This window comes from Meleagris gallopavo, chromosome 2 (genome assembly GCF_905368555.1).
Source record: "Meleagris gallopavo chromosome 2, MGAL_WU_HG_1.1, whole genome shotgun sequence".
Classification (NCBI taxonomy): Eukaryota; Metazoa; Chordata; class Aves; order Galliformes; family Phasianidae; genus Meleagris; species Meleagris gallopavo.
This window is the reverse complement of record NC_139405.1, coordinates 100,720,165-100,747,433: the sequence shown is the minus strand read 5'-3', so window position 1 is coordinate 100,747,433 and position 27,269 is coordinate 100,720,165. Positions and strand designations below refer to the sequence as shown.

Genomic DNA, 27,269 nt, shown 5'->3' with positions numbered 1-27,269 from the left:
CATTTTCATAGAATCACAGAATGGTTGGCTTGGAATGGACCTCAAAGCCCGTCCCGTTCCAACCCCTGCCACGAGCTGCCAGCTCAGGCTGCCCAGGGCCCCATCCAACCTGGCCTTGAATGCCTACACGGATGGGACAACCACAGCTCCTCTGGGCAGCTGTGCCGGATCCTCACAACCCTCTGCGTTAAAAGTTTCCCCTGAACATCTAATCTAATGTAAATTTCCTCTCCTTTAGTTTAAAGCCATTCCCCCTTTTCCTTTCACTATAAGACTATGTACAAAGTCACTCTTCCTCCTGTTTATAAGCTCCCTTTAAGACCTGGAAGGCAGCAATGAGATCTCCCCAGAGCCTTCTCCAAGCTGAACCAAGCCCAGCTCCCCCAGCCTTTCTTCACAGAGGAGGTGCTCCAGCCCTCTGATCATCTTCATGGCCCTCCTCTGGACCCACTCCAACAGCTCCACCACATCTTTCTTGTGCTCTCTTGCCAGGGCAAACCTCATTATGTGTTCAAATTATTTGGGGTCACAGAGGCTGAGGGATCACACATGGCAGGCCAGTGTTACTCATTGCAGGTGAGTTGCCCTGAGCTAACCACAGAGGTGAGTGAATCCAGAAATGCAGGAGAGACTAAGGAGGCTCCCTGGGCAATGAATAGTAAGTTTTAAAAAGTGGTTATTCAGGTGGGTGCTCTGAGAAATACCTGTGTAGGCCACGAGCCCTGAGACTGGTGTGCCAAAACAGCTGAACAGTGAAAGCACCAGCCAATAGAACAGCACATCATAGAATCATTAAGGTTGGAAAAGACCTCTAAGATCATGGAGTGCAGCCGTCAGCCCCATCCCCACCATGCCCACTGAAACGCGTCCCTAAAGGGCCTCATCAAGGGATGTTTGTGGGCAGCAGCCACCTAACTTCAGCCAAACCTGATGGAGCCAATGGGGAACCCCTCTGCACATGCACCTGCCCCCAAAATCCCATCCTGAGACTCTCAGTAATCCCATCCTGAGGATCCTGAACCCTCACATGCAGCATCAAAGAAAGGCAGCTGGTTTTGTTACAGCTGTTTATGAAAACTATCACAATAGTAGCATGCAACTGCCAGCTGGGATTTTGCCAAAGGAAGCTCAGTTTGGAAGTGTTTGGCTGGTGGCACAGATACGCTGATAGATCGTTTTCAGTGTCCACCTACAAGCTGTAGTTAGAAGGACATAAGGAAAGGGGATGGAGGAGAAGAAAAGAAGCCTCCACGTTTTTGGTTGAGGCAGCCAAGTGGTCTCAGCTGATTTCTATAAGGCAGCTACACTGCCACTTAGACAACTCAAGATTGCATTGTTCAAGCTGGAAAAAAATAATAAAAGAGTTTTTGCAAGAAGGCTTCTTGTCCAAATAAGCAATGCCATCCCTTTCCTTCTGTTAGAGCATTACACAGGGGAGAAAGAAGCCCAGGGCAGCTCTGTGCTGCCTGCCTCGGGGTGCACGGCTTTGCTCTCACTTCCTGGCAGTGAAAGGTGGGAGGGGGAGAGCTGCTCACAGCTGTCTGACTCACTGCAAAGAAGGCCGGGCAGAACAAGCACAATCAGATATCACCGTGCAAACGTGCTGGGTGGCTTCACATGATCTGGCTGCAAACTACCACTGGCATTTAAAAGGGTTAGAATCAGTTATTTCTATGTTGGAGCAAATTGACAGCCACACAAAACTCACCGAGGCATCAGAGGAGGCAGAACAGAAGTAAGCACAGCTGGTACCACCATCCTGAAGAACAAGCAACAGGCTTGGGAAGTGAGACCACAGTGCCTGGGCTCCCAGAAAGCAACCAGCACGATGGCTGGATGAAAATGCTGCACATCAGGGACAAGTTTTGGTAACACAAGGCTGAAAGTCCAGGCTGCTTCCTCTGCAGACTTGTTCTTGCATTCTGAATTGATTTCTTAAATGGGCGGATTGCTCTTTTGTTATTGCAGGGAGCTAGAAAGATGATATGAACATGGGTAACAACAGCGCTGGCCAGATGGACTTAAATTGGAAAGAGCAGAGAAACAGCAGGGTAGAAGGAATAAAACTCAGATCCTCCTGGTCCCTGCAGGACTACCAGCCACACTGCCCTAATCTCCCCCTGGTGCTTTCAGGACACAAATCCTTCTTCCATCCCTCATTGCCAGCTCACTGTTCTAAGGCACCATCCACAGGAAAAGCCCAGACACAAAAGGGAACTGCAGTGACAGCGCTCCAAGCCCTTACCAGCCACCACCACTTGTTTCAGACCCATCTTCCACCCCATTCCAACAAAGACTCCATCTGGATGCATTTAGCATACCCTAAGTCTACCTTCTGTCCAGTGACCGATGGATTCAAGGCTTTCATTCAAGCTCTCATTATACATTATAGCTGAGAGAAGTGGAACACACAAAGAGGTTAACTGAGCTACCCAGCAGTGGAAAAAAAATAAAAAGTTTTTTCTCTGGTACAAAAGCAGCAACAGAGAAATTGTCAATCAGCAGCAGGGAAGCCAACCAGAGACAGCACCCATTAGTGGTGAGCTGTCAGCTCCACAACCCAAGGGGAGAGGCAGCTGCCTGTGCACTGAGGACAACCCCACTCTCTGCATACATTCTAATCTCTCACTGTTTGTGAGGGAATGTACATCCCAAGTTGTCAGGCTGTGACATCCTCAGACAAGTTGGTCTATGGTAGAAGTCACTGAGATGTGGCGTGTGAATCTACCAGCTTGAAGCCATAGGTACGACAGCCCTTGGTGTGGAACTCAGCTTCTCCTAACCCAAGTCCATGCAGTCACACTCCATTCATAACCCATCTAAAGAGACACAGCAGCAGATTTCAGCCGAGGAGGAGACAGTCATCTGATCCGCAGGCCCCACAGCTGCTGGTGGGCACATGTGAGGGAGCAGAGGACATAGGGTGACAGCAGCCACAGCCTCACATGCCGCTGTGGGAGGGTCTGGCACCTGGAAAGCCAGGCAGGCAGCTCCGCTTGCTGTTTGACACATCCACAGGGCAAAAGGGATGATGCAGAGCGCTGCGAAGAATGGTGGCGGCTGCCCAACAGCAACAGCCGCCATTCCTGCTCGCCCCACGCCTGAGGTGGTGGCGGAAGCAGGGGGCTGGACACGTCCCCCTCTTTCCATGGCAGGACACAGTTCAAACCAACCCCTCGTCCCCAGGGAGGGTGAGTTCAATTGGGCTGCACTGCTGGAAGCCCTTGATCCAATGCTGGGAAATCCCCACAGCCCCACTGTACTGGGCAGAGGCAACCAGCTCGCAACATCCCCTGAGCACGGGGCTGCCAAGAAGCGCCTTTCCATACAAGTCTCATCTGGCTTTTCAGCATGGAGCTCTTTTGACTGAAACCACAATACTGAGCATGCTTCAATGATCAAGCAGAGGGCACGGGAATGTCACAGCAAACACTTGGCTCCCAAACACGGCATTGTTCTTCCCCCTTCCCCATTCACAGATCCTGACCAGAACATCCCGAGCAAGCTTTAAATGTTTTCTAGCAAATCCAGCAAGCAGTACCACAGGAACATTTGATCTGCCGTCTTTCTGAACACACACACTCACATGAAATCCATATGTTGCCGGGCCCCGCCAGCACATCCATTCAGCTCCTGGAGGCAGCCCTCATGGCCATGCACTTCCAGCACAGCCAAACCAGCCTCTGCCAGGCTGCAATTAGCCAGGAAGGCTGATGTGGCCCTGTGTGCTGATTGTCAATCGCCATGACAGCTGGGATGTCTCCTTGCTTGGATTTCCCTGCTTGCACATGAAGCGCACCTCACATCTCAGCCACCTCAGTGCCCTGCCTGGAGCATGGGTTACCCTTTGACACCTGCATGCCCCCACAGCTTTTATTTCACCTCCTTCCTCCATTCTGCCTCACCCCCTCCACCCCTCCCACTCAGAGCTGTCTTGGCCATGGGGCTGCATGGGCGCCATTTTCTCTTCAGCAGCCCCAATGCCAGGAACATGGCGCCCAGGTGGCCCCATGACCAAGATGGCGCTGGGTGTGAGGCGGCTGGGTGGAAGGGTGGCCCCACAGTGGTGGGAGCCGTTTGGAGGAAGGCTGCATAAGTAATTGAAGAAAGAAAGCGAGCTAATTAAAGACACGTGATAAAGCCATGAGTTTTAGACACACTGAATATCTCATTAGGTCTACTGTGGGAAGGGATCCTCAGCCCAGCGGAAGGCAGCCATCACGCTCCTGAAGCCTCTCCATGGCAAATGCCGACTATGGCTCTCCTTTGGGTGCCCCCCAGCACAGGGCGCCATGGCCCCACGCCCGCTGTCCCTCATCCATCATGAGGGCACGTGGTGCCCATCCATCGCACTCACGTTGCTTTTAACTCAAAAGGGGAAAGAGGCTGCTCTGGAAGCAGAGACCCGAGGCAGCGTGGTTTTACCTCGTGTCACCCCGTTAGAAGGCCCGTCCCTGGTGCCATGCGGACTGGGGTGCACAGCCGCGCTCCCCCCTTCCTTTTGGGGAGCAACCCCCGCCGGTCGGAGGGGCCCCCCCGGGACGTTCCCACCGTGGAAAGGGAAGGGAGCGCTATAAAGTTCCCATTATTTTTAGCGAGGAGGAAGGAAGCTCGGCGGGAGCGACGCCGCCGCAGAGGAAATGCGGGAATGCAGGCAGAGGGGAGCGAGGCTCCGGGCGGGGGGAGCGGGGCGGCGCGCAGGTACGGGGCGGCAGGAAGCGGGGGCGGGCGGCGGGGCCGGGCCGAGGGGAGCGGGGCGGGGCGGGGCGGGGCCGGAGGGGGTGGCCGTAAGGTGAAGGTTGTTGCCGTGGGTTCATTAAAAGACAGAGTTCAACTCCTCGCGGCCGTAGAGCGCTGTTGGGAGGCTGGTTTGGCAGCGCGCGCGAAGGGAAAGATAAGAGTGATTGAAAATAGAAGTTTATGTACTGAAAACTCCGGGGGGAGAGGCGGCGGTCGTTTAAAAGCGCACTCCGAAGAGCGGGACAGGAGCGACGAGACGAGGGCAGGCTGCGCGCTCCCGAGGCCCGCCGAGGAGGAGGACGATGCTGCCCGCGGTGGCCGTGCTGCTGGCAGCGCTCTGCTTCCATGCTGCCGTCCCGGTGAGCGGCGGGCGGGCGGGCGGGAGGAGCGGCGCACGTGGGCGGCGGGGATCCGGGAGGCACGGGTTCGGATCCCCGCGGGTTCGGCTCCTCACGTCGACGGGGTTAGCGTGGGGGGAGCGGCTCCGTGGCCTTTTGTGCTCCGGGAGTCTTAATTCAAACCAGACCCGCTGCTGCCGCTCGCGACCTGCTGGCGGCCCCGCCCCGGTGTGAGGCAGCGAGCGCGCCGCGTCTCGGAAAGCGGAGAGAGCCGGAGCGCGGCCCCCGCGTGCGGCCCTTTGTGAGCGGGGCAGGGTGCGCCCGGGGCTTCTCTTCCTCAAATAAGAGCTCCCGGAGCTCGGCTCGGCGCTTCCCCGAGGCGTGCGCCGTCCCGGCCGCTCCGTCAGCCCCTCTTTCTCTGTCAGAGAGCTCCTCCCAGCTCCGGGAGTTCTGCCGGGGAGCGGCCCGGAGCCTCCATAGGGCTGAGGGCAGCGTGTCAGCCCCGGCAGCCAGGTTTCCGTGCGGCTGCAGCCGCCAGATGTCATCCACGAACAGAGGATGGCTCTGCCGGGCTCTGCCTTTCCCCGGCAGCGTGGCACTTGTTGCGGCTCTCGAGCTCCGTGTGGGGGCATCGCTTGTGGGGTCTGCTGCCCCTCGGGGGGGTTAGGAAGGGAAAAGACGCGAAAAAGGACGAGGGGAAATGGTTTCAAACGAAAAGAGGCTGAATGCAAGGAAAAAGTTGTTACAGTAAGGGCAGGGGAGCACCGCCACAGGTTGCCCAAGGTGGCAGATGCCTCGTCTCTGGGGACACTCAAAGTCAGGCTGGGCAGGGCTCTGAGCACTGCTGGAGCTGTAGGGTCCCTGCTCACTACAGGGGAGTTGGGCTAGATGGCCATCAAGCGTCCCTTCCAACTCAATACTGCGATTTGGAAGTGCTCTGGAGATGCTTTCCAGCAGTGGTTGGTTAAGGCGTGGCAGAACAGCAGGACCTGAGCTGAGCCCAGTACCTGCAGCTCTGCAGTGCCGCCCTGAGTGCTGCCTGTAGGTCGGGCCATCTGGCCCTCGTGGTGGTGAGTGGTTAGGCTGTGAGGTGGCTGAAAATGACAGGCGTGTGAGTGTAAGCGGCCCTGTGTCATGAGAGAGGGGCCCACTCACTGTTTCTGAGTGAGCATCTTAAGAAATAAAGTGGAAAACCTGCAGTTTACTTGTGGCCTCTGGAGTGGAGTTAGATAAAATTACCCTACGATAAATGTTTCTTATTAGACATAATAAAGGTGTGAGGTGAACATTCATATGGAGTTTTCCAGTGTGTGGGAGATGCTGGATGATGCTTCAGGTTGAGGGGCGTCTGGCGTGAGCACAGAGTAAAAGTCCTTGGGTGCTCAGCAGTGACTCAGTGCTGCTGCTTCCCTCCTGGGGATCACGTGGCTGATTTCCCATGTTGAAATGTCAGTGAAGAAGCTGCCTTTCCCACCGGTCTGGAGTCATAGTGGCAGAAGGACTCAACGTTGAGCATGGGAAGCAGAGTGACCTGGGATGGTCCTTTGCCGAGTTGTGTTGTTATGGGTGTGCCTGGCTCTTGGTGGTCTGCCTCTGGCACGTGATTTGGCCTTGGCTATTGCTGCAGGGCTTTGCTAAGCAGCCGGGACAAGAAAGGAGCCACACGACAGCATTCTTTCTGACTGCTCTTACATGCAGGAATAGTAGGAACCCCCTTACTATTTCCTCAAGATGACACTGCCTTGCTCGAACATCCTGTGTGACATTAAATTCCTTCTTTGGAGTAATAGGAGCACTGCTTTTCTTGAAATAAGAAGGCTGACACATCCTAAAGGATTTGCCTGTTTATTCTCTCAGTGGGAAACTCCTCTGGGATGTAGTCTTGTTGGGAGTCCAGCCAAGCTGGGATACATGACCTGCTGCAGGACAGTGGATAACCCAGCCTGTGCCTTGAGGAAGACAGAGTTTGGATTGTTCCAGCAGGTGTAGATGTGCGCTATTGGTCAACGCAAGCTTAGCAGAGCAGGCAGAACTTTTTTTCCAAGGGTGATGTCATTCCTATCTGAACGTAAGCTAATTAGAAGAAATGAGGTAGCCCAGCTTGCTTATGAAACATGTAGGCAGCAGATGAGAAGGAAACACTTTCTTCTGCAGGAATACACACAGAGCAGCGTCACCTAATTTATCAAGTGCTGTAAACAGTGTTCCTCTATGTGAATGCTTGCTTGCTGGTAGCTCCCTCCCAGTAAACAATGATTCAACTCTGACAAAGCAGAGAGCTGTAAGCTATGGTTGGTGTGGGGTAGGGGGCTTCAGTGCAAGTTGGTTGCCTTTTGTTCCAGGCTGCTCTCGGCTTTAAGTGGCTGGAAGAGCAACATTTGTAATGGCAGCACTCTGAAACTTCTGGAAACCAAACAATCCTCTTTAACAACCTGAGACGTGTTACAGCAAGTGCAGGGAACTTGTAAGCCTTCTAAAATTAAGTGAGTGCACTAACTTGAAGTGTAGGCTGCTGTTCTAGCAGCAAAATTGGTCCATTTTAAGTATGTATTTTGCATTGCTAGTGTGTAGATGTCTCCAGGTGGCCTGGATAGTAGAACCTTGTTTGATGTGGCTCTTGTGTGTTTAAGGACCATAGTAATGCCTCTGAGATGGATGTTCCACAACTATGTATGCCATCTCACAGCTAGGGAGCTGGAACTTTAGCAAGGCTGGCTGTAGGAATGGATAGAGGAGGAATCCTCTTGGGAGAGAGATGACGCCTTTCCTGAGGAGGTGATGCCGGTGAAGTCACAGTGCTTCAACACTGCAGCTTGCATATGTTCATGGAATCACAGAACAGTTTGGGTCAAAAGGGACCTCACAGACCATTGGGTTCCAACCCCCTGCTGTGGGCATTATTGCCAACCACTTAAATCGGGCACCAGATCAGGCTGCCCAACCTGGCAGGCTCATCCAACTCAGCCCTGAATGTCTCCAGAGGTGGGGCATCCACACCCTCTCTGAGCAGCCTGTGTCAGCACCTCAGCCACCCTTTCAGTGAAAGATGTCCCCCTGACATCTAATTAAGTTTCCTCTAAGATGTCATTTTGGACATCTCTTCAGCTATTAATACAGGACTCCAGCGCAGCCAGACCCTGTTGTGCCTGCTGACACTGGAGTACCTCAGGTGGCACAAGCCCTCAGGACAACGTCCACTTGGTGCTCAGGCACCTGAATGTGAGTTTGTGTGTGCGAGGTGCCAAAGCTCTTAATATAGTCACAATGGTGTAATCGGTGAGCCAGAGAGTGGTTATTTGACGAGCCCGTGTGTCTGCTTCAGGGTGAGTGGCTTGTCTGGGTTCTGTTGGCTAGATCTCCTTTTGACCATAAGGGAGCATAGACGCCTTTATGTTTCTATCTGAGAGCGATAAGGTGAATGTGCCGCTCTACTTGGTGAAACTTTCCTGGTGGCCCTCTGCATAAACAAACAGGCTAGATAGGTGCTGTGGCTGTGCCAAGAGAACCAACAAAGCGGTGGGAAACATCAGCTTTCAGCTCACTCCTGTTCTGGTGCAACTGGGTCAGTGCCCCCAAACAATGCTCCAGCCGTGCTCTGCTGGAGGCTGAAGTTGGGGAGTACAGCTGGGCCCTGGATCTCTGTTCTGATGGGAGAAACATGAGCATAAGCATGAAGGTGCAAAGAGGAAATTGTTGGGACCGGAGGCACAAGGACTTCTGCTGAGTCTTGCAGATTCATTTCTCTGTGCTGAGAAGATGCTTTGAAATGCCAAGATCATGTGGTTGTACCTTTTGGAGCACTGAGGGTCAGTATTCTTAACGGGTCCCTAAGTTAGAGCCAACCAGCATGCTCCATTTGAACTACTGCTCTGCTGGGCTCCTGTTGTACTGCACCAATGAGCTTTATCTGGCCTGGCTGAAACCTGAGATAGTGCACTTTCTGCTGTGGAGATGCTGGTGGAAAAGTTACTGTGCTGTGAAGTCTCACCTCAAGGCAAAATAACATTTGGACCTCCTACAAGCAACTCTCGTGGAGCGACATCTGCTAATGCGGTGGTTTCCCAACCCCTCAGTTTTCTCAAGCAGTGCCTGGCTGCAGCTGATGTTCTAGGTCTCGTGGAACCGGCCTGGGTCCAACAGAGTCTGTTAGCTCGGGCTCCGTGCCACGCTCAGCTGTAATGTTTGTGTGTCACTGCTGAGACCAGTCTCACCAGTGAGGCCTGCTTTACTGGATGGGAACCAAGAGGGTTAGTGGGCTTTGGATGGAGCTGCTAATAGAATTTCCTCTTGAGTCACTGGAGCTGCAGTTACAACTGAGTCACAGAGATGTTGTAAGCTATGGCGTTCCTGCAAGGCTTCTAGTTTGAAACCTTCTTGAGTTTTGACTCATGCATCTTGCTGCCATGCTCTCTGGCAGAACTCTCTTCTCCATTGACTTTATTTTTGCCATATTATTCACTTTTATGTCCATTCATCTTGTCTCCTAGTGTTTGGGGTTCTTCTGATACCTGAAAGCCTTTAAGGACTGCTTTAGCAGAATGAATTCCAACTAAATGGAAGGCAGTGATAAAGGATGGGGACCTGCCTGCCAACCAGCTGAAAATACTCAGGCTTTCTTGCTTTTCGAGGAGACTCTGTGCTCCTCTCATGCTCCACCCTGTAACTTCACTGTGCTGCAATGGCAGTGTCCTCAGCCCCTGGTGGAGCAAAGACTGATATCTTGATGCTTGGCTGCTGGTGTTGCCAGGCACAGTGTCACCCAAGCAGCCTTCTGCAGGTACAGCTGGTTCATGCAACAGCTTCTCTGGGTGTCCTGGCTCTATCAGCTGAGCTCACGTGTGCCATGCTACAGTGGGTTGCTCCTTTGTCTGCCTGTGCCACGTGATCTGGAGCTGATTGCCTCTTAATTGGAAGGAAACTTGAACTCTGCTCCAGTTGTATGGAGCCATCAACAAATGCTTTGTGGGCAGCACTGCAGACCACGTCTGTCCCACGTGGAACACAGAAGAGCTTTAATTAGTTTCTAATGGTGGTGGTGGTACATAGTCAGCAGCTTCATCCAGCCATTTGCATCTAGGGGCTAGTAGGGGAGCAGACTGCATATTGAAGCCAGAGGTGGGCAGAGGAAAGTGAAGTCAGGCTGCCATCTGGAGAGCAAGCAGTGATTAGTGTAACTGGTTCCAGATGAGAGCTGTTGTGAAGCTCTGTGTCCTGGCAGTACTGCTGTGGCTGTGTTGGCGAAAGCCTTTGTGTGCTCTCTTGGGTCAGGGCTAGCAGCTCTGGTGTTGTAGGAAGAGATTACCTGGCTCTTTCCTGTCCTAAAACAGGAAATGATGCGTTTTGGTACACTTCTGAGACTAACAGGGGGAAGAAGTGTACGTACATATACAGGTTACTCTGTCTTGTGCATTTTGTTGACCAGCTGACAGCAGGATGTGGAGGCTGTAGCCCTGACCCCAGGATAGGTGATGTGGGAGGCTTGTGTGCTTGTGCTCTGCACTCCTACAGGAGCTCAGGGCATCCTGTGTCTAACAAAGCAAGCAGAAGAGAAGCCCTATTATCCCATTGACCAGCTAATAGGCACTTTCTTTAGTGACAGAGCCCAGGCTGTCTTTGGTCATGTGGTTGAGGGGTAAGAGGAGCAAAAGTTCAAACCAAAGGAACCACAAGGTTTGCTTGAATTAATATCAGACGCAAACAGTAACGTGGTATTTTTCCAATGCTCAGCTGTACTCTGTGCTAATGAAACTGCAGTAGAGCCTCTCGCCTGGCAGATTTGATGGCCGAATGAGACTTACCCACTCTGCTGGCTCTGCCAGGTTGCAAGTAGCACCTGCGTTGCAGTGGAAGAGTGGTAGTGAGGCTTGCATCGAAACTTGCCTAACAGCCTGGAGCTAGACAGCCTTGACTTCTAAATCTCTTTCAGTCCTACTGGAGGAATCATCTAGATTGTGACTACTTTCCCATCAGCGAACAAAGCACCTAACTAACAAAGGAGGCTGACTCTGGCATGTCTGGGCAGTGGCAAAGGAGTGCTCTGCTATCGGGCACTTACATCAACTGACTCATGGCCCCAAACAGGAAAGCTGCAAGCTTAATCCTCCAGTGGCATCAGTTCTGCTCTGAAGCATCTTTAAATAACTTGTAAAAAGTTCCTCAGCCTGCTTCTGTAGCTGGGAAATGGTGGGGAGCTTCTTAGTACAGAAGCTGGGAGATGTGATAATGAGTAATATGAAGTCAGAATTATCATAGCCAGAAAGAACTGAGTGCTCGGTACTACCCCCTCCTGCCCCAGCATGCAGCCAAAGAGTGAAGGTGGGGGGTAGGGAGAAGTGACTCCATATTACACTAGTTCCTGTAAGTTAAATGGACCAGAAGCTACTCTGTCCTGTAGCCAACTTAAGTTCCAGATCACAGAGCAAACCTTACTTATTCTTTTCACCTATCCCATAGCAACCCCTTATGTTCCCTTCTGCATCCAGGTTGCCTGCTGGGGAATGTTCCCATGCATCATTTGGGGGCACACCAGTTGGCAAGGCTTGAAACTGTGCCTGAGATCCACCTAATAATTTGATGGTATAGATTGCGTTCCAGAGCCTGGGGATGTTCACTTACGTTGTTTAATTTAGGAGTATGCATGTAGCCAGTGGGTCTCTGGCATCAGGCCCAGAATATTAGGAAATTGTGAAAACTGCAGTATACAGTAAAAGAAAGTAAAAGCCCTTAGTAGGATATGATGACTCTCTCATTGAATACTGACCCTTTTTAGGGTGTATCGGGATAAGCAGCAAAAGGTGCTGGAGAAATTCTATGCAGTCAGTCCTGACACCCATAAGGTGAATAATAATACAAACCTGGAATGGCAAAGCGTTCAACACGACCACAAAATGGTAGTGAAGGTGGAGCTAGTACTCAGCCTGCAATTTTGGAGTTAGCCCATAAGACTGTCCTGGAGTCTTTTATGCTCTGCTTTCTTTAGAGGTCTGTTGTGCTGACTAGAGTTCGTGATCATTGAGTAGACCCAGAACTGTGTTCCTCTATGAAGCATCTTTGAGTTACTGCTGTTTGAACAGTGTCTTCATAGAATGGCTTGGGTTGGAAGGGACCTCAAGGATCACCAAGCTCCAAACTCCAGAGGCAGGGCCACCAACCTGTGTATCTAATACTAGACCAGGCCTGTTACTCAGCGTCTAACTATTCTGAAGGTATTGCTTGTCTGACCTAGGGGCTGTTGTGCTAAGACTAACTTGATACTGTAGCACTTTTCTTGCATTGCCCACTCTCCTTTGTAGTAATCCATTCTATAGGTACAACACTGAGCAGTTTGAATCGATCACTTTGTTTAATGTTAATCCACACGGTGTTTACTCAAGAAGTGCCTAATGTCCTCTCTGTAGTGAGCAAAATGTAGGCGATTGGTGCACAACTGCAGCAGCAGGTTTTCTACAACTATTTCTGAAGGGAGGATTTCATTCAAAGCTTCAGCTTTGAAATGATACTCGAACACCCTCGTGAATTCAGTTTGGAAATACACCAGCCAGCTAACATAGTCTCATTTAGGCGTTGCATAATTTAACTGTAAACGGGGCAGTAGTGACTGCTGTCAGACCTTGGTCTTAACAAGCAGGATTGCCAATGCATCTGTAAACCTGAATGCAAGAGCCCTGGTGCTGGGAACGTGATCTCAGCACCATTTATGTGGGCACATCTTTCTGTATGCTCCAGTGGTTGTGAGAGTCTGTGTTTCTCACAGGAAATTTGTCCAGTTTGACCAGTGTTCTACATCGGAATAATTTGCTGAAATGTGGTCCAGCTTGTGCCCAAAGACCACCTAGCTTACTGCTGTTGATTCCAAGGAGGTTGGTAATACCTGAAATACTGGCGGCTCTGTTTTCCTTTGCCACAGAAGCACTTGAGAACTACTGAGGCTGTGTGGAGGGAAGGGGCGAAGCTGAAAGTGCCTTTTTAAGAGGACTTTTGGAATGGGAGAAGGGAAGTTTTCTCAACCTGAGGTGTGACTGCTGCATCTGGTGATGTTCAGTCCTTTTGTGCATGGCTTAGTCATGCTAATGCAACTGCAGCTGTTTGATAGGGACGGCATCTGCATTCTCAACAGGCTGTGCTTAGTCAATGCTATGAGATGCTGTGGATAAAACAGACCTTGTGGCATGACTCATGAATGTAATGGAAGATGTAATTTCTTCACATCCATGCTGGTTTTCTTGAAGCTGGAAATGGTGGGGCGTAGAAGCAAATGCAAGCTTGCAGTTGGCTGGCACGAGCCTTGCTGTGCAGAACAGAGTTCTGTAGAACTAGCTAGAGCTCAACTACAGCGAGCGTGACCAAATCGGAAGGCAGTTGCTGAATGCTGACTGCTGACTCACTTTGCTGCCCAAGCCTGGTTTGCTTTTTGCACCTCCCTTGCAAATGGTCAGTGCCTTCTGCAATGGACTGGTGAACAACAGCATAAGGGTTGTGAGTGTGACCCACCTTGCCATCTGGTGCACGTGTGAGACAGAGATTGGGATGTGTCTGTTTGGGCCGGGTGGATCTTCTTGAAGGATTCCCAATTTTTCTAATCAGTGAGCTCTGCAGAGGGGATGTACTTGGAGAGAAGTGGGGGATCCAAGAAATACTCTCAGTAAATTCTCAGTGTGATGTCCAGGAATTTTTATCTGAATCTTGGATTTCACTGAACAAGCTTAGTACTGCAAGTGTTCTGCTCCAATTAGAAACCTGTTTGTGTATTACTAATACAGTGAAAATGCTTCTGTGATCCTTCAAGAAGATCATACAGCTTTGTCTCCTGGCTCCTTGCTATTATCTAGAGTGAAATATACCTAGAGGAGAAGAGAGAAGCTCTTAGGATTAAGATAAGAACCCGGGTCCTCTCCTGGCCATATGCATAGATACTGAAGGCTGTTGCATTCATTCTTGCCTCATACCTTCTGCCTCCAGGAATTATTATTTTTAATTGTATGTTGACTTCCCTTCATAAGGTGAACAGATCATTATTCCCTCTCAGAATACCACGTAGCATGGTTTTGGTGTCACCTCTGACTTATGGGAATGTGTCTCTTCCGGTCAGGGCACTGGTGCAGTTGTAGCCTTGGTCATGCTGATGCAAAAGAATATGGAGCTCATTTGAGATGGGTAGCAGTTCCACCAGCCAAGTTGTGTGGCATCTGTCCTCAGGAAAGAGGCTTCCCAGAGACCAGGGGCACATGCATATTTTCCTGGTGCTGCTGAGTGCCACCAGCCTACTTTGAGAAGCTGAAGAGCACATCATGCTTTCCTACAGACATGTGTCCAGTTTCTGAGCTGGAACTTCCTGGGCCGAATGACTGATCACAGAAGTGCTCCTGTCCTTTGATTATCTTGTCCTTACACTGGGTTCTTTCCAGTATGCCCATGTCTGTCTTATACAGGGGGGCCCAAAATTGGACCTAACATTGGAGATGCACTGTTACCAATGCTGAGTGAGTAGAGAGGAAGAACCACCTCTCTTGACCTGCTGGCAATAGTTTGCCTAATGCAGCCAAGATGTAGTCTAAAACTGGGTTTGAACTAAGAGCTGCAACAAATTGATTTGCTTTGCTGGGACTTTAACTTCAGTGATGGTCTGTAACACAGGAAGTGTGGACAGCTGGAGATGGTGCAAGGAGAAGAATTTGTGCCCAGCTGCAAGCCAGACTGTTCATGGCAGTATAGGTGAGCACATGGATGGGTACAGGGACTGCTTTTGCTGGGTCTGCTGTTGGAGACCTAAGGTCAGCATGTATGTATGTGTTAGAGGGTAACACTGCAAAGACAAGTCTCCATTTAAATGGCTGCCAATGTCATATGTCTGGTCTTTGCAGCAACTAGGCATGTTGGGATGTATGGTAACCAGAGGGCACGTGGCTATGCTGCTGCAAGGGGATGAAGATGTGTCAGGAGCTGTAGTTCTTGCCGCTTTTAATTGTTGTACTGGGAGGGCCATGCTTATCTGTGTTGTGTGCATGGGTAGTGGTTCTGAGATTCTGAAGTCCTCACTGGAAGGGATTGTAGTGCATAGAGAATGTGACCTGCAGTATAGACTTGCTTTTTAGACTGTATTAGCTCAGGGTTTCTGGACTGGCAGCCAACCACTGGCTTTGGGTGGACGTAGGCCATTCTGCATCAGTGCTTTTCCAATCCAGTAAGTGAACAGGCTGTTGGCTGCAAAACTCAACCTCTGCTGCTAGTTTTTCTCCACCACAAACTAAGAAATGCTGGTGACCTTGAATTGAAGGATTTGAAGACATGTTAGATTTGTCCAGGTCTCAGCTATTGCACCTTGCTGCTCATCTCTCAGACTAGCTGAAACTGTAATTCCCCAGGACGAACTGGTGCTGTCAGCTGCTGGGACTTTTTTTTTTTTTTTTTTCCTGCACCTGCTGGGCGCAGCTCTTTAGGATTTTGCATTGACTGTGGCTTTCTTGTGCTATCTGAAGAAACGTATGACTGAACTATCAAGTATGTTAAAGAGCTGTAGCAAAGGCTCCTTAAAGAAGAGCAGTTCTAGCACAAGACTGAACTGACTGCTTCTGATGAGATTAGCTTAAAGGGAAAGAGCTTCTCTGCATCTTCAAAACAGGCTGCCTTGAATGTGGGAAATGAGGCACTGAGCTCTGATTGTGACTGCTTGGGCTATATTATGACAGCCCACACCTGCCACTGGGTGCTAGTTTGTAGGCATGTTGAGATCCATTTGTTGGCTTGAACTGTATTGCTTAGCTGTACAGAATGGGTTGATGTGAGTAAAAGCAGTGTGTATTAACTCTCTGGTTTGATACATCCAGGTGAGAGAGCAGGAGCACAGATTTGGAGTTTCTCTGTGTTGTTGAAGGACCCACTGAACTTGTAGAAGAGTTGGCTGAGAGATGGTTGGGAAGCAGCTCAGCTGTGTCAGAACTGAGTCTCAAGAACAAACCTTACCTATCCCGAACAAAGGAAGTCTCCTTGCAACCTCTCTGCTTGCTCCCTTTTAAATAAACCTGTGCGGTCCTTTGAGTCAGCCTCTGCTTTGCATGCTGCCTGCAGTCTGAGGGCGGTGATGCACATTTCCATAATGCACAGCTGCAGCAGGGTATTTCATGGCCCCTCTGCCGCAGGGTGCTCAGTGTGTGTCAGCATCCCAGGAACCTGGGCTGTGATTCTGTAGGAACTGCTCCCGCAGCCCTGGCTGCCGTGCTGTGCCCTGTGCCAATACAAACACTTGTGCATTCATGCGCTGAGCACAGAACTGGTCTTGCTGGAAAATTCTTTGCATGACAGTGTTGGTTTTCTTTGTTTTTTTGTTTTTTTTTTTTTTCTTCTTTAACCAGACCAGTTCCCTGATCTGGGTCACCACAAGACTGCATGAATACGGGGGATGGTCCGGGGAGTGACTCCTTGTGCGGGAGGTGGTGGGGTGAAGTGCAGTTGAAAGGGTTGTGCTGCAGAATGTGAAACCCAAGCTGACGGTGACAAGCTGGCTCCTTTTCACTCTTGGCATGTTGATTGCTGGGTTTTGGCCCTACTTAATTACAAAAGTTGCCCTGTCACAGTAAGGAGGAGATGTAATGGTGGTTGGGCAACAGCGTGGTAGCGAGCAGGTGAGAGTGCAGCTAATAGAACTGTAGCTGCAGTGCATATGGAATAGCTATATGGAGAGTGGTTGGGCCTTGGAACGGCTCCCCAGGGCAGTGGGCATGGCTCTGAGCTGCCAGAGTTTGAGGAGCATCTGGACGCTGCTCTCAGACACATGGTCTGGATTTTGGGTGGCCCTGTGTGAGGCCAGGAGTCGGACTCCGTGATCCTGTGGGTCTGTTCCTATAGGATGTTCTGTGATTCCATGCAGTCTGTGGGCTGCTTGGAGGACAGTAGCTGGCTTTCTGCTGTGACCTTTGCTGCTAGCCTGCTTGTTTGGCTCCTCTGAGATGAGAACTACTTCATTAACCTGCAGGGTCACCAGGCTGCTTATCCTGAGCTGTGGAATGACAGGAGGAACATCTGGAAGAGCTGCTAGCTGAGATGTTGCCATGCTGCTCTTGGCTTCTAATGAGTCAGGTGTGCACACCACTGTCGCTTCTGACTCGTCACATAAAGAGCATCAGTTCTATTTCAGCAACCCCAAAATTTAAGTCTGTCCATTTAAAATGAAAGGTGCACATGGCTGACAGTGCTAGCAGGCTGCAGGAGGAGAATAAGGTGAGGTTGGTGGTGGTTCTGCCTTCTTTTTGCTGAACAGTCGAGGTTGTCTGAAGACTCTAGAGAGCTGGGACTGGAGTTAATCATGTGTAGGTTTTTAACTGCAGAATATCAAGGTCTAACAAAGCTAAAGTTTCTTTCAGCAGGAGGTTTTATCTCCCCACGCACTAATATAAATATTTTGAGGCCAGAAGCTCCTCAGGCTGCCCTGCCTTAGATAGCAGAGCTAGCCCTTGTAACAGAATTGTCCTTCAATATATAGAAAAAGATCAAAGAAACCTTTTCACGTGGGTTTATTTTGGGGCTGCTCAAATCCTTGTCTAAGTCTGCAGTATAATATGTGGTAGGCAAATTAGAAAGCAAATACTTATTTGTGTAAATCTCTTCAAACAGCATAGCAGGTTGTTGGTTTTGCTTCCCATAACGCTGGCAGAATCTTGCAGGTTGCTCAGGGAGGTGTTTGAGCTGGAAAAGCTCATTGCTTCTCAGCTCAGTGAGGAGGATTTACGACTCAGAGGAACAAATGTGCAGATTTAACAGCATTATTCAGGTAATGGAGGATTTCAGGTGTTTTTGACACTGCTGTAATTGGCTGATCAGTAACTAGGATTAATAAGAGTGGGATACAAATCATCCCTAATCTAGTTCAGGGCTTGTAGCAGCTTGTGGCAAAGCCAGTGGTTTTGCTTACCTCAAAGAGCAGTTTGAAAAATGCTGCTTCCTTTTACATACACCCCGATTTGAAATTAAAGAAATGTGGCTTCCAGTTTGGGTGGGGTGAGATCAACTAATAAACTATGAATGTCGCCTGCATCGTGAGACAGTGCTTGAGATGGATCCCTGCTTGAGCAGCACAGGAGGATTCTTGGGTAGAGACTGGGAGCAAGATGAAGACTGAAGAATGGGTAGAAATTATGCTTTAAATTTTTTTCTTTACGAGTCTGCTGTGTGTCAGACTTCTGGAGCCAATAATATTGCTAATGAATTGTGAAAGTTTTTGATTAAATTGAAGATGCCACCGAGCAGCTTTCTGGTTGTCCCAGCAGAACTGAATAGCTATTGTTGTGTAACAATACAGCCCTCAGTGAGAGCAGAACCCTACAGCTTCCCGAGGGTTTCCCCTAGACAGGCTGCTTGAGACTTGAGGAAGTGCTTAACAGGCACTGCTCAGCTATCAGAAGTGCTGGTAAAATGCTTATCTGTCCTGTTGTGCAACTGAGATCAGTGACACCAAATCCCAAGGGCTTTCGCTGCGCTCGGCAAGTATTTCTAGTCGGTTGTATGAGATGCATTTAAAAATAATTAATAATAAAAAAAAAAGCTTGTTGAATCATGGGGTTGATAGTTGGACGAGATGATTTTATTTGTCTCACACCTTAATGATTCTGTGATTCTATCAATCTTTTTTAAAGTAAAAAACGTAGATGGAATAGCAAAATCACCAAATCTTTGACTAGAATACTCTGATGGCACTTTGACTAATGCCATCAGAGCTCTGTCCTTAAAGGATCCACTGCTGTACTTAACTGTGTTCATCCAGTCTCTCATCAGTTATGTAGGCTGCTCCAAATGTAATGTCTTTTCTTTATTTCTGCAAAAACTACAGCAGATACAAAGAGTGCAATGACACTGGTGGATAGAGGAGATTCTCAGCTACAAAGCACTAGTTTTCAACATAGTCACCACCATAAGCTGTGCATTTTTGTCAGTGATGTACAAGAGCATGTATGCCACGCTTGTTAAAAAAAAAAAATCTGCATGGCTGCCTGGAACGTGGCTTATCTTTCATGTTGTTGTGTTGGAAAGCAGCACCCACTGCATCACTGTGCTCACATCCACTGTTTGATCTCCAGAAGTGGCACACACTGGCATTCATTGATGTCTGCTGAACTTTTTTCTGCCTGAAGGAATTAACTTGCTCACCTTTGCTTCATCCACACTTCCATGTCAGACTCCGTGCTGTCAGACTGCCCCTCTGCTGCCATCTGTCACACGGCAACAACAGGTAATGGGGTATTGGTGGGAAGGTTGGATCTCTGCTGCTATGCTGCTGACATCCACCTCTGACCTCGTGGACCAACTTAATAAAATAGCAAGCATTACTTTCAGAGCAGCTCTTGCATAATATGAATGGTCTGGGAGTAGACCCAGGGGGTCTGAAAATTCACCTGGATGATGATGGAAGCGATTTCTAAAAGCACACCTACAGTAGCTAATGTGATGCAGAGTTTTCAGCAGAACGAAGCTTTGATTTCTTTCCAGCACTTGTATAACACAGCCTGGCAATTCTATCTGTGTTCTGCACTCCTAATCCTCTTGACTAACCCAGACCTCTCCCCTTGGTGAAACTCATTTGCAATGAAAGGTCATGGACAAGCCTTGACCATGAGGTGTGTGTTTGTCTGAACAGCACAGTACCTCTTCTATTTTTAATTCCAAACCTGGATTAGTTTGATCTCTTCCAGTGCTGCTTTGAGTCACAGACTTATGCTAGCCTTGTGTCTGAAGTTCTTCAGTGATAGCAAATCATTACAGAAGCATGACCTTCCTGCAGTGCTTAAATTCTGTGGTGTCAGAAGGAAAGGACATTGCCTTTCACACCTACTGAGGCTACAATTCATGGAGCAATAAGGGTAGTCTATCTAAGTGAACAATTACATAAATTTTCCTTGATGTTTGTGTCACGAAATCGGATGGTGTCATGAATTACATCACTTTGTGGGCATTCTTACTGGTAAAACACGCAAGTGGTTCTGTAATGTCTCCTGAGGTTTCTTAGAAATCCTGTATAAGCTACCTCTGAAGGTTCAGATTTGGAGGGAAGTTAATGTTGATCCTAGGTAGAGACTGTGGTGTCAGGTCTTAGCCTGTCTTGGTAGTCACATTCTTCAGCTAAAACCTTGGAGGGACTGCTAACATCTTCCCACCAGGAGGAGAACATATCCCCCTTCTGCACCCAAAGCCAAGCTGGGTGAGAGAACAAAGGATTGTGATTTCTGGTGATGATGGAACAAAAGTTGGAGAAAAATGCTCTCAATCCCCCAGTCCAGTGGTGCTGTTTATGAAGCCTGACTTTGCTTCTGAACTTACTGGAAAGGAAGAAAGATCAAGGCAGTGGAATTTGGGAAGCCTGGCAGTCTTTCCATGTTCTTTCAGCACCAATAATTCGTACTCAATACTTGAAGTGCAGTGAGATCAGCTCGGCTGAGTCACTGGCCTTGGACACGAGCAGGAAGGCATACAGGAAGTACTTCTCTGACCTAGTTTCCATGGATGAGTGCATAAGCACAGAGCAGACAAGCAGGGGCAGATCTGAAAATCCACATCACCCGATGACGTGCAGCTGAACAAAAGATTGAAAGGCAACTTAGAAGTTGTTCTAGAAGTATGCTAGAAGCCTGAAGAAAAGATATATTTTTTTTACCAGTAGTGAAGTGGCAACCAAAGAAGGATGCTAAAAAGGCTCAATGTGTGTGTTCTTGTTCTTTTATATTTTTGTCCTTAAATTATCTAACTGTAGTGATTGCTTTGAAGAGGTGAGGTCATGGATGTGAATAAGTTGTTGACAGGCTGCCTGCTTACTTCTGTTCTGAGACGTCAAGCCTTTTAAACATCTAATGGGCTAGTTAACTACCTTGGGAATGAATTGTTCTATAGAAGCATCTGGAATGGGTAAGGCATAAAGGAAGGGAAAGAAAACTGTACAAACCCAATACATTCAAAAGAAATGGAGTGAATAAATACAGTCGTGTAAGTAATAAAGTTGACAATGAGAAAACTCAGTTGCTTTGTCTGACATTGTACCACTGCTGGATGACTTCATTCCTAGAATGAAAACAAGCCTTGTTTCTAAACAACACTGTTTTGATGCATACAAGAGTTACAGTGGGCCTGGAGCAAGGCCAGTAAGGATACCTGCTTCTACTTTTATATAAATGAACTGAGATTTCATGGTCCCACTAAAACCACAATTGGAGACAGACCTTACTTAGATGGTGCAGTATCTGCTTGACTTGAAGACTGGGCAGGGCTGGAAATGGATGGTGAGGGCGTTTTGAGGGGAAGGGTCAGATTCTTTTCAGTGGTGCCCAGGGACAGGACAGGAGGCACTGGGCACTAACTGGAACACAGAAGTTCCTGTCTGAGCATAGGGGAAAATTCCTTACCGTGAGGGTGACAGCACAGGCACAGATTTCCATGGGAGGCTGCAGAGTATCCTCCTTGGAGATCTCCACAACCCTCCTGGACCTGGTGCTGGGTGCACTCATGCTCCTTGCTTGAACAGAGGTTGGGCCACCCAGAGATCCCTTCTGACCTCAGCCATTCTGGGATAGGGTGTATGTGTGAAAATTCTGCAAATATAGTTCAATGAGGAAAGATGAAATTCAGAAGCAATGACTGGTTAGGTTGTGGTAATTCCACCATTGGTAGAAATAAGTGGATCTACACATCAGATGCAAGTTCCGTGCGTCTGCTGTTACAAACAGTATATACAGCAGGAGCCAACAAAACAAATGAAGTAATCACACTGCTTTGTTTAGTATTGTCTTCTTTGGATATCCTGGATGGCTTTTGAACATTGTGTTATGACAAACAAGTGCGTTAGAACAGAGGTTTGGCCTCTTGCTTTGGCACAGAGTTTGGCTGCTGGTTATTGTACTCCTTGTACAATGCAGGGAGAGAGCTCGGGGCTGTATTCTCCTACAGGTAAGACTGGCTTCTATCTCAGAACTTGATAGGAGTGTCCACTCTTTTTTAAAAGGAATCTCATTCCACTTCACTAAATGCTGTGGCTTCGGATAGCACAACAGCATTGGAAGGGCTCAGAAAGACAGAGAAACCAAAGTACTCTGTTTTTCCCCTTCCTTTCTTTCCCTTAAAAGTTGAACAGGTTGGTAGAAGCAAAGATGTGAGCAGCCAGAACTTCAAGCAGCATGGTTATGTTTTGTATGGACTGAGCATTGGCTGCTGCCAAGATGAAGCTTTCTGAACACATTCCTTGCTTTCTACTTTCCCAAAGTAAGTGCAGCCTGGAAGCGGCACAGAGAAGGGAGACAGCAACTCTGACCTTTCTGACAGTGAACAGACTGATCAGAACTGCTTTTCTGGGGCAGGAGAAAGAGTGAAGAACAATAAGAAAAGGTAGTCTGAGCAGAGAAAGTTTGTGTAACCTTCAAGAGTCCTTAGAGGACTTCACACGAACACATGGTTAGTTTAAGTGATTGCATCACCAACACATCTTTTCCCCTTCTCTTTAAAGCAAACTACAAATCTGAACCTTCCTCCTGAAGATCTTGATTCTTCTGGTGATGACGATGATGGATTCTCAGGTTCAGGTGCAGGTGAGTAACTTGCATTTGCACTGCTAGTGCTTCATCCTTCCAGAGCGTGCCAAGGTCTGGATGAACATTGTGAACATCCTGGCTAAAAGGGAGGGGGGGAAGAATAATCACACGTATCCCAGCATACTGACTTTGGAACAGAAAAGGAGCCTGATCTGTTCGTCTTGTATTGCTCCAGAGACAAACAATTAGGAGAAAATGAATTGTAAGAGTCTTGAAATGGAGCAGAAGCAGGTATACCATATGTCCCTGCTGATAATTGCTTGCAGAGGTACGAAACTGCAGTGATTCTTCACTTGTGAGGCACAGAGACTATAAGAAAGGTGTTTGGCCTCTCTCAAGAGCTGGAAGGAGATACCATTTGAGGGTGTGTGAACCTACTTGCCAGCATACATCCAGCACATACTTTATCATCAGATGTGCAATTTCTTATGGGCTGTAGTTTTTTTTTTAACATTATAAAAGGTTTTTAGGGTGGGGAAAAAGTCTGTCAGAATGATTACCTAAAGGCATGAGAGGCACCTTTTGACGTTCAGTGTTGGATTGAAGTTGAAGAGATGCCAGTGAGGAAAAAGCAAGCTACTGGAAACTAAACTATGATATCCTTCTGTTTCCCTCCATGCTTGTATTTTATATGAAATTGATCTGTGCCTTTCTTACTATGCTGAAAAAGAGAAGGAGTTATAAAAGTGAACTGCTGTTACTACAGAAATTGGCTGTGCAGGTTGAGCTTCCTCCTTTAGACCAGCGTCCTGCAGATACCATCAGCAGGTCTCTGAGCTGGCTGGGGATATTTTTTGTTTTGCAGGTTCCCTGCCTGATCAGTCTCTCACCTGGAGAACGGCAGCAAATCCGACTAATTCTTCCTTACTGGCAACACCAGTGGTTTTCAATGAACAGCTGTTTCCTGGGACTGAGAGCCGAACTGAAAAGAAAGTAACAACTTCACCTGCAACTAGTCGTGTAGTGACAGAGGAGCCAGTTGTAGCTGTGAAGGATGAAACACCCTTGTTGGGCTCGCCTGATGAGAAGCCAACAGACAATACAGTTGTAACAACGGCAAGAAGTCCTACTACTCACTTCCCTTCGGTGCTTCATATAATTCCTTCAGAAGCCTCAGGCACAGCCCATGAGCTCGAACCTAAAACCCCTGGCTCTGAGATGCCAGGCACTAAAGATGTGCCTGAGACCAACTCTACCACCCATCTGGAGGGGGATATCGCTGCTGCTCCCACAACAGCTCCAGGCAACGTTGTTCCTACACATGAGGAGGTTTCTGAAGATGGCTCAGGAGACCCGGTGAGGACTGGTAGCTTTGGTACCCTTTCCAGGGAGATTGCTCTGGGTGTATGTAGTAAGACTGGTTTGCAGGAAGGGCTGATAATTTGTGCAAACAAATGATCAGTTTTATCCTTTATATTGATGGGGGGGTTTAGATAAGAAAAAAAACATAGCTATAGAAACAGACGTGATGAAAAACATGAATAACCTGCTTTGTACACCCCAACAGGGAGACTTCATTTTGGTTAAAGATGAGGATTTGGTCCCTACCGAGGACTCTGAAGTGCCGGCTGACTCTGGGAGGAATGCCAAAGCAGCAGGAGCCTCAGGAATTATGGACAGAAAAGAAGTTCTTGGAGGTACCTGATATTCTGGATTTCTAGTTGGCTCTCATAGGAGTCTCCCAGGCAGCAGAAGCTGCAGCTCTACAAGTGTGTCACAGAGCATGAGAGTGAAGCTTTTATGCTAGACCTCTCTGAAATGAGGGTGGTTCATGATTTTGTGTTGCTGAAAACCCCGATGGGAACAACATATTAATCTGATAATAGCAAAGCAGTCACCACTAGTTATCTGGAATTATAAGTTCCTTCACTTAAAAATTACTGTAAAAGTGTCCTAATGTTGCTTGGGTCCATTAATCTAGAGTTCAGCAACACTGTCTTGCTCTGTTCTTGGTGCTCTGCAGCTTGGCGCAGTGGGAGATCTCCTTTAGTAGATTTGTAGATGAGGGTGGTGAGACACTGGAACAGGTTGCCTGGTGTAGCTGCGGATGCCCTCTCCCTGGAAGCATTCAAGGCCAGGCTGGATGGGGCTGTGAGCCACCTGGTCTAAAGGAAGGTATCCCTGCCTGTAGCAGGGGGTTGGAACTGCATGATCTTAAGGTCCCTTCCAACCCAAACCATTGTATGATTCTATTATTTACCTCATGTAGATGAGTGGGCTCTTGGCAATGGAAGGATGACTGTTTTGGTGGGGCAAAAGGTCAAATTTGTACATCATGAATTCAGGAATCACACTTTAAGCCTGGAAGCACATAGTCATACCAGTGTTAGCTGGCATGGCGTCTGGAGTAATTTGTATCTCTCCCCCCCCTTCTAGGTGTTATTGCTGGAGGACTAGTTGGCTTGGTGTTCGCAGTGTTTCTAGTTGCATTTATGCTGTACAGAATGAAGAAAAAAGACGAAGGAAGTTATTCACTGGATGAACCGAAACAGTCTAACGGAGGATACCAAAAACCACACAAACAAGAAGAGTTCTATGCATAAACACTGATCTTCAGGACACTTCGTTACATCTTTCTTGGACTCTTCTCTCCCTGCACGTGGACCTCTTAGTGCGCTTTGCATTAAACTTAAGCCATATGATCATTGGGTTATTTGCCCTTACCACCTTGCCGTTGGAAATTTTATAACTACAAAATAGATCTGGATTCACTGAACGTTCCCTGCTTTCTTGCACAACTTTTTTTTTTTTTTTTTTTTTAACAGAAGTGGGACTGCAAGTTCCTAAACTCGCTTTGGTTTATCTTAAAGACTGCTGGGGCAGGCGATGGGGAGAAGATAAAGGAGCACTGTATGTATGAACTGTTTGATATTTAGGGAAAGGGATGGCAAGAATAAATGATTAACAGTGCTCGAATTCTGTATTGCAGGGATCCTTCCTATTTAACTCATAGATGTGTTTTTAAGTGTAACGAATGGCTGCACTGGGCAGATGTTTGGTACACTGCAATACTCTAGCTCTTTCTAGCTGCCGTACTTGGAGCATTTAATGCCTATAAAACATCATGCTGAACATGATTGCTAGTGAAAGGAGGTGTGAGGGGCAGGGTAAGCAAATGACTTAGTGGTTTAGAATAACTTACATTTGGGAAAGATCACAATGTTATCCCATATGCTGAACCAGCTCCTATGCAGCTGGCACATATACTAAAACCAAACCAACCCCAAAGACCCAAAAACTAAGTAGAGATTTCATTTTACCAGTTGCATTGGTCTGTCCCATCACCATCTTGCTCATTCTAGGCTTTGGTAAAGAAATGGATTTTTCTAAGCAATCTCATCTCAGATATTCCCTCTTCTTCAGTGCTGAGTCTTCTTGGCTGCCCTGCTGTAAATACTCAACCTGTGCTGTGTAGTTGCCAGATGACTGATGGCACATAGTAGCACCTACCACTCTGTGCACTGCTTACAGAGTTGTCTCAGATTGTGGCCTGCCTCCTGCGCTACAGAAAACCTTGGCACAAGGGGTGAAAGGTAGAAAGCAGCATACTGTAATTTTGCAGCTAAGGAGTAGAGAAACACAGCATCTGACACAAGCCTAAGGAAGGCTTAGTGTGTAGATGACCTTAAATATATACAGGTTGATGTGCTTGGCTCTCACGACTCTGGAATGCCTCTCTTCAGGGGCTGTTCCTGCACTTTGCAGAGAAGCAACCCTTGGGATGTCAGACTAGCAAGGGTTAAGAAGCACCTCCTGAGGGAAGTCTGGATGCCTGACGCTCTTGGTGGTCAATTGCCAGATGGAAGGCACCGAAGCCTCACTGAGGGTTTGGAGTTCTCCAGAGCATCTCAAAGCGAGCAGGAAGAGAAGTGTGGTGTTCTGCACAAGCCTTGCTTCTGCTCTGCCTTCAGCTAGCTCCTCGCAAGGTCAGTTGGACATCACTCAGCACAGAAGGCATGGGGGGTGGAGGAGCATTTACAGCTGATGTACATATTTGTGCTGGTGAGCCAGAGGGAATGACTGGAGAATACTGGAGAGTATTGCAACAGCTGGTAGAAATATTGCACATTAACACTAAAACTCAAAAACCTATATAACTTAAATGAAGTATAAAACACTCCTGAGCTGCTATGCAGCTAAAATCAGTGCCTTCTCTACAAGCCCTAGAAAAAACACTTTTTGATTCAAAACTCTTCTTGATGCCTAAGAAACACTTGTGCATACATGTAGCTGGCTGTTTTTAAGTAAAGCTGCAAAGTCCATTATGTCTTTTTTTTTTTTAACTGAATGATTTTTTTTATAGGTTAATGCAACAACCAGACGGTGTTAATTTCAGCTGTAATTCTTTGCTTTGTATAGGAATGTAGAAATGTTGTTTGATAGGTTTATCTATGAAAAGATTCTTGTAAAGCACAGGAAGATAAAATGGTAAACTTCAAACCTCAGAACCTTGCTGAGGGAAAGGAAAAACTGTATATTTTGGTAGTCTAAACTGACAGTTTGTGAAACAAACACGACATTCTGTGTTATTTAAGTGGTACAAATGAAATACAAGTTCTAACAAAAGATGCAACATTTGGATATCTGTATGCCATGTAAAGGTATACTGCAATAAATGGCATTTTGGCAAGAA

At 48.0% G+C, this 27,269-nt stretch overlaps 1 protein-coding gene across 1 annotated transcript; it reads left to right on the top strand.

Moving 5' to 3' along the window:
* The first annotated feature begins 4,755 nt into the window (after window positions 1–4,755).
* On the top strand, window positions 4,756–27,269 carry SDC1 (syndecan 1). The gene is made up of 5 exons (XM_085218080.1): window positions 4,756–5,099; window positions 22,552–22,633; window positions 23,442–23,932; window positions 24,144–24,273; window positions 25,013–27,269. The coding sequence occupies exons 1-5, from the start codon at window positions 5,043–5,045 to the stop codon at window positions 25,177–25,179; spliced, it is 927 nt and encodes a 308-aa protein (XP_085074206.1). The 5' UTR covers window positions 4,756–5,042; the 3' UTR covers window positions 25,180–27,269.